The sequence below is a fragment of the Protomyctophum bolini genome, assembly GCF_963924005.1.
Source record: "Protomyctophum bolini genome assembly, chromosome: 8".
Lineage (NCBI taxonomy): Eukaryota > Metazoa > Chordata > Actinopteri > Myctophiformes > Myctophidae > Protomyctophum > Protomyctophum bolini.
The window spans coordinates 9,754,402-9,762,126 of NC_137869.1; the positions used below are offsets into that span (position 1 = coordinate 9,754,402).

Below are 7,725 nucleotides of genomic sequence, written 5' to 3' on the forward strand. Positions count from 1 at the left end.
AATGCACAATCTATGTAAAGCGCCTTGGATAAAGGCGCTATAGAAATTCACCATTTACCATTAACCATTTTAATGACACATTTATAAGGTTGAATATATATGGTTGAATGAAGATTCTACTGAATATGATGGACGCAGAGCGAGCCATGTTAAATGAATGAATGTTTACTTATTTGAGAAGGACATCACAATCATAATTATGCAATTGCTTGAGTCTTATAGCACAGGAGCTAATTCTCAACACCTGTCCACAAGTGGCGTTTCTAAACAGAATAAAAAAAATCATCATCATACAGTACATCATCATATAGATCACATTCCGTCCGTGGCCAATCAGCTGCGCACATTCCGTGCTCATACTGTACATACACACACGTACACACAAAGCTGTGCATAGGAGTTGTTGTTTGGAAGCATTGTTTGGATTTTAACCACTATTTTGACTGGCATCAGTCTCTAGTGTTAGGGGGTAAAATCACAAGTTTCTTCATCTTTATGTGTCTCTCCTACATCTTTAAGACGTAGACGTAGCTTGAGGCCGTGTATTTTCTGATCCCGGTCATTTAACAGCATTAGGAAGTTGTCCTTCTCCTTCTTGGACTCCTGCACCTCCATGTGCAGGTTCTCCAGCCCCGCCCGGCCCTCTGAGAGGCGTCTCACCTCCACCTTGAGTTTCTCCGTCTCGGACGCCTGTGCGGCGAACCGGCTCTCCAGTTCGGCTATCTTGGCTTCCTGTTCTCCGATAAGCTCTTGGTACTGTGCCGACATCTTCTTCGCCCGGTCCTCTTTCTCCTCCTCTTCACTGGACTTGAGCACGGCTCTAATTACGACATCCTCCAGTTCTCTGGTCAGCCTGGTGAACTCGTGGTCAAACAGCATCTGTTCTGGAGAGAGGAGGACATTTGGTGGTTTCTGGGTTGCTCTGGAGAACAGTTCGTGTTTGGTGACGAAGCCAAGCTTCTCCACAAAGTTCTCCTTCCCAATGCGCATCTCAATGAGCTGCCTCAGCTTCCCCTTGGTGTAGTTCTCCAGTGAGTTGTCGTTGTAGCAGACACAGATGCCCAGCAGCAGTGCACACAGGCCCTCCACCAGCCTCTCATTCTCTTCCGAGTTCTCAGAGATCTGACCCAGCAGGAAGGGAACATTCACCTGGTTTTGCAGGAAGTGTTTGACAGCAACTGGACAGTTGCTCATCCACGTACACAGCAGAATGAGGAGGCCCGTCCTGGTCTGCACTTTACCGCCCTGAGAGAGGATATTGGTGCACTGTTGCAGGAGGCACACCGGCTTGCCCTGCAGGCTGGAGGGTAGCTGTGCCCGCAGCAGCTGTTCCTTCTGGGCGAGGTTGCCCTGCAGGGCGTGGGCCAGGGCCACGGCAGCACACCAGTTAGACAGGGAATCAGCCGATAACAGGCCTGCGCATAGCAGCCCGCCTGTAGGGATGTGGGCATCAGTGGTGGCGGAGGGCTGCAGCAGCGTGGCCACAATCTCCCCCTGGCCCTTCTGGTTCTTGTACAAGAAACACTGGCAGCAGTAAAGAGAAGCACAACGCAGCTCAAACGGCTCCCGTTCTGTCACCATGGACGTGAGCAGCACCACAATGGCTGGTCTTGGAGCGTTAGAAGGAACGGGAACATTGACAGTAGCAAAGTAGTCCTGGTTGTTCTGTGACGCACGAATGACCTCTGACACAGTGTTGATGGTCTGTGTGCGGATGTCGACGGGCACACCAGCGGTGGCCATGATAATGGTGCAGAGCTGCTGCAGTAAGCCACACTGGTGCATTGACTTCTGACATCTGGCCGTGGCTCCTGGATAGTTCACCGGAGACACCAAGACTCGTACCGACTGCAGCATGAGGTGGAGGATAGTGACCTTCTGGGCGGACCAACCCGAGTCATCTTCACAGACCTCAAACCATGGCGTCATCCTCTGGATGTAGTAGCCCTCCTTGAAGAAGTTCTGGTTGGAGCTGTTGTTCTTCAGCAAGTTGAGGAGGAGCTGCAGGCAGTCCTCCACTATGATACCTCCATTGCTTCTGCCTTCTTCTGCGATGATGTCCAGAAGGTGTTCAAAAGCGTTCTGAAATGCCACAATCTTCTGAATGGCAGTGTTACCTTTGGTCAGCTGGCGAAGCAGCAGCAGCACGTCATTGCGGATGACCTCCCTGGAGTCTTGCAATAGATCCATCAACCTGGACACACCCAGGTGGCTGACCAGGACCATGCCCTGCACCTGAGCACACTGGCGCTCCAGGAGGGCCGTCAACAGCTTCACACCTGGCCGCCGCACGTGGAAGTCAAACTCCTCCAACAGCGTCAGCAGCACGGTCACATTCTTAGAGTCCTGGATGAACCTCATCGCCAGGTCTTCTCTCTGCTTCCGAGTGTTCTCATCTGGCACTTCCTCGTCCTCATCATCGTCATCATCGCAGATGATGTTCTGTAACGTGGCCAAGACATAGCCGAGGATCTCGGAGTCAAACTGTTCCGTTTGCAGTATATGGACAAGGTGCTCCAGGGCCTGTTTGCCAACCTCTGCCCGGTATGTCTTTGAGAGGGATGTGAGGGCCCTGAGTGCATCCCTTCGGTCCTGCAGGAGCGTAGAAGAGGCCACCCGGTCACACAGCTTCCGGATGGTCTCTTCTGCTTCTGATGGCTGTGGCGCCTCTGGTTGGCCGCCCAACAGTCCTCCCAAGAAACTCATCACTCTGGACATCCTATCGATGCTTTCATCTGAGAGTTGGGTACAAAGAAAAGCCTCCGAGAACAATGAAGGTTGAAAACCGTCACAGCTGTGACCTTATAGTTTACAGGACTGAGAAGGCGTGTGTTTTATATCTTAATACAAACTATAGCCGTAACCATTGTAAGAGCAGAGCACTTTTTATGGCATCAGTTATCTCCATATTTGGGCAAAAACTAATCACACTCAACATTGTACTCCATTGGATAATCAGCAACACACGCACGCACTCGTGCGCACGCATGCGCAAACACACACACACACACACACACACACACACAAACACACACACAAACACACACACACACACACACACAAACACACACACACACACACACACACACACACACACGCCACTGATGTCACTGCTTAAAGCAAACATAAAAAGTCCATAGACTTGGCTGCCACATGACATACGTCACGTCATGTGCTGTTTTTTTGGGGGGGGGGCATAAAAGTCCATAGACCAGTAGGCCTACCTACCTGTCAGTTGCTGGGGTCCGGGGACCCCCAGTAGGCCTACCTACCTGTCAGTTGCTGGGGTCCGGGGACCCCCAGTAGGCCTACCTACCTGTCAGTTTCTGGGGCCCGGGGACCCCCAGTAGGCCTACCTATACATGTCTGTTGCTGGGGTCTGGGGACCCCCAGCCCTAGTACCTACCTATACGTGTCGGGTTTTTTTAATGAATTGAACAAGGTGGACCCTCTTGTAAACAAGTGTAATGCTTTATTGGGTCGTCCACTCACAGTTAACAGTCTTTCTTTGTATTGAGTTTGAAATACGGACGGCTGCAATTCGATACTGGCCCCCGTAAAATCTGAATCCCCCCCCAACACCCCCCACTTTTTCCCCTCTTTGACTATCGGATATAGAAGTGTCTATTTGTACGTCTCTAAATGTTTTGATGAATTGAACAAGGTGGACCCTCTTGTAAACAAGTGTAATGCTTAATTGGGTCGTCCATTCACAGTTAACAGTCTATGTATTGAGTTTGTGCTTGAAATGTACTGTAATTCTGCAAACTGTTAATAAATATATCAATCAAAATGTACTGTAATTCTGCAAACTGTTAATAATTATTTCAATCAATCAATCAAAGGTTGCTGGGGTCTGGGGACCCCCTGCAGTAGGCTACCTACCTGTTTGTTGCTGGGGGTCCCAGAGATAGAAATGCCACTAAATGGGGGTCCAGTCTAATGCATGTCAAACTAACCATAACCTCACAAAAACGAGTAGTCGGTGTTGTAGGAAATTTACCAACGGGGTTTGAACAGGCAAAGTTACAAGGTTAGGACTCTAAGTCAGATGACTAGTCCACCAGACCACCGAGGACGCTGCCAAGCTGACAAATAACGTTATTGTAAAAATAAAAATGGTGCCGTCTTATAATGAGCATTAGTGAAGACCGTTTATATGAAGGATAGTTGAATATGGCTGAAGTTGTCCTTCAATTTCGCAGGCGCCTGCTTTGCCTTTATTGCATGTTATTCTGTGTAGCGTGTGCTCTGTGTTGTGCCTGACACGACCTGTTCACTTCCAGCTAGTGTTTGGCAGGTTTAATTGGGCCACATCCAAACTTTCACAGGCTTGCTGAGGGCGATGGCACCCTCTATGGCACCCTCTGTTGCTGGGAGCCTCTCGGTGCTGTAGACCAGGAGGAGGCACAGCTCAATCTGACACGGTTCGGCCCATGACGGCATGGACAGGTGGACCTTTGACATAAGTTTGTGTCGGTTTGGTCCGGTCTTACTGAAGTCCCCGGGCGTAGGTTGGATCACGTGAGACTGACCGTCTGGATAAAGCACCTGGACTTTGACAGTATTCAGGGGGTCCTGGACGTGTTCCAGCGTGGCATCAATGTCCAGCGCCACCACCAGGCCAGCGACGAACCTCACTGGTTTGTCCGACTTCCCCATCGGCTTGATGGCGATGGCCGCCACCGTCCCTCGCTGGATGTGCGGTGGCAGCTGTGGATGCAGCAGCCCACTGTGACTCAGTGTGCTCTGTACAATGTTAACCTGCTCCACCGGCCCTCGGGAGGATAGTCGGGGCGTCATGTCCAACAGCTTTCCAACGAAACTGTCCTGCAAGTCAGGCAGCTCTGTGGAAAACGACCTTTGAAAAGAGTCCACCTCCTGAACAAACCTCTCGCAGCTTTTGACGAGAGGGTCCATCCCTTGTCTGGTGCGGGCATCAAGCATCAGCTGCAATGCCCTTGCCTGGAGACGAAGGTGATGTATCGTGGCCGTCTGTGTCCTGTCCAACCCACTGTACAGAAACTCCAGTTTATATGTCTCCTCCATGATCTGTCCTATTAATGCTGTTACCGTGGACACGTACTGTTGGAGGATAAGGAGGACAGGCGTGTTCCACAGCCTCTCTTGCAGGGCCTTCATGAGCAATAGCTGACAGCCGAGGTATGTGGCTGTGAAGTCGGCAGCTCCGGCCAGCTCCGGCTGTAGCTCGCCAAGCCTGTGGAGGTCTCGGATGGTGAAGGTCAGCGGGTCCTGTGCTCCTGGCGCCGTCAGGTTCTGTATGGTGCTGAATCGATTCAGGCTCTGCTGGAGGAACAGCTGGCTGGACTCCACGGCACCTGACCCTCTGCTGGAGTCTGCAGACTCCAAACCACATACCTGCTTCCTGCCTGGTAACCTTAACGGGGGTACCAAGTGAGACCGGCTGTCTCTGAGGTAGATGTAGTGCTTGAATGTGTGGTTGGAGAACAGGGCCGGCATGGTGGGACAGGACTTGGCTGCGTTGAACACTAGCACCAGCACTCCAATGTAGGCTGGGTCGTCCATGTTGGGCTCGGGTGTATCCAAGTAGGGGTGCGTTTCGAGCAGCTCTGGGACCAGTGGCAGAACCAGGGTCGGGTGGCGCTCTCCCACCGACTTCAAACACTTCCAGACGGCGTCGCGGTCGTCAGGATACTTCTTGAGGTTTTTTTGTAGATCCCGTAGGAGTAGCTGGATGCACTCTTTGGTGTAGACGTTGGTGTGACACAGCAACTCGTGCAGGGCCTCCCGGATGTCGCGCGACGAGTCGGGCAAAACGGCCAGGACCGTGTCCAGCTGGTCCTCTCTGAGCGTCACATGAGTGGAGAGCTCTCTCAGCGCGCGGATGGACTGGAGTCTCACTTCCTCAATCTCGTCATTGAACATGTCCACCAGGAAGTCCAGGCACTTCTCGGCAAAGCTGGGACATGAGCGTGCCAGAAGGCACAATGACTCCACTGTCGCGATACGCACCTCATACATCTCGTCCTCCAGGCCGTGGACGAAGGCCCCGCAGGCCCCTGAGTCAATCAGGTAAACAGTGTTTTTGTCCATCTTCTCGGTTCTTGGTTCTTTTCTTGCACGCCACCTCCTGCCCGAGGAAAACTCCCCGGTGGTATACAGGTCCCTGACTACCTCGTGGTCTGTACGTTTCTTGCGGAGATCTGACATCAGGTTCTTGTCCAGGGTCTGCTCCAGAAAATGAGGACTGACCTGCAGCATGGAGCCCAGCGTTTTGGCCGCCTGCACCCTGACCATCCAGGACGCGTCGCTGATCATGTGGCTGATCTTCCCAAATGAGTCGTCTACCAGACGGATCCCCTCACTGGATGATGAGAAGGGTACGCTGTGTTCTGGGTAGAGTTGACTGAGCACCCCGACCATCTGCACTGCTGCGGAACGCACCTGTTCATAGTCATCAGACAGGGACCTGCAGGCCGGCTCATAGATGATCTGGCTAATCTTCATTCCTCTCTCCTTCACCTGAAGCATGGCTTTGATGGCCGATGTGCGCACTCTGGGGTCCTGGTCCTCAAAGCATTTGCTGATGATGCTCACTATTCCCCCGGACGTGCCCAGTCCTTTGTTTCCTTTGGCTAGAGGAGGCTGGTCCACAGTGCCCAGACACCCCAAGAGCTCCAAGCCCTTCTTTCTCACGCCAAAATACGTATCCGATAGTTGCTTGCAGGCCACCTCTACGAGCCTCTGCCTAATGGCAGGGCTGTCGGGCAGCTGTGAACCTATGGTCAACAGAGTGCTCAGCAGCTGAGCCAGAACCTGGTGGGACTTCTCGTTGTTGAGGGTGTTGATGACGGTGTCGACGACGCAGTCAGGGCTGAAGCCCTGGGTCCTGGACAGCAAGCCCAGGAGGGAGGCGATCTTCAGCCTCACGGATGTGTCCGTCTCCTTGCGGTGATGCTCCGCCAGGACCCGAATGACGCCTGCGATGCTCCCTGCCCTCACGTCCCTGCGACTGAACGCAAGCAGGGCCTGGGCGGTGTCGTATGGGTTTGTGGATTTGCACAGATCATTGCGGAGCGCTGCTTCCTCCGTGGAGCTCATTATTACCGGTTTGCAGTCGTCTCGGTCACCGCCCGTGCCTCAGCAAAAGGGACACGGAAAATGTCTTGCTGCCGTCTGCGACTTTCTGGAACCCTGTGCGTTGACATCTTTTTAGACATAATCAGCACATCATCAAATATGATGTCAGTATTGCCTAAATATGGGGTTCCACTTGGCTCCTTTGTGTCTGGATCGCTTTTATGCAATGATATTAATAATTACATGCAGTAAGTGTTTGGAGGCCAGTCTGTGATGTCAATACTGTGATGTATTACTCTTCTATGTAGTTAAAAAACAGAACAGGCTGGGGTTCAAATATAGCTGGGTCATAGGCTACCAGGGAAATACACGTTTTTACACTTCCAGACTGGGAAAACATGCAAATGCACGTTTTCTCACTTCCAGGCTAGTAAAACATGCTCACTTCACACCCCTGTGAAGTGAGCGGTGCAACTGTTGCAGTGCTCACTTCACAGGGGTGTGATTTTTATTGCGAATGCAGTGAGCACTTACTATGATACCTAGCAGATCATGTCTGTGTGTCTGTCTGTCTGTCTGTCTGTTTCTGTCTGTGAGACCTAGCAGATCATGTCTGTGTGTCTGTCTGTCTGTGTGTCTGTCCCGCTTTTGTGCCCATATATG

The 7,725-nt window shown here is 51.9% G+C and overlaps 2 protein-coding genes across 2 annotated transcripts; both read right to left on the bottom strand.

Annotated features, from left to right (window-relative positions):
• Window positions 1–462: 462 nt before the first annotated feature.
• Window positions 463–2,706, bottom strand: LOC308320104 (general vesicular transport factor p115-like; the record flags this gene model as incomplete). The annotated part of the gene is made up of 1 exon (XM_080770423.1): window positions 463–2,706. One exon carries the CDS (start codon window positions 2,704–2,706, stop codon window positions 463–465), a length of 2,244 nt encoding a protein of 747 aa, XP_080626549.1.
• Window positions 2,707–4,302: 1,596 nt separating this feature from the next.
• LOC308320105 (integrator complex subunit 4-like) lies at window positions 4,303–7,083 on the bottom strand (the record flags this gene model as incomplete). Its single annotated transcript, XM_080770424.1, has 1 exon — window positions 4,303–7,083. One exon carries the CDS (start codon window positions 7,081–7,083, stop codon window positions 4,303–4,305), a length of 2,781 nt encoding a protein of 926 aa, XP_080626550.1.
• Window positions 7,084–7,725: the final 642 nt, after the last annotated feature.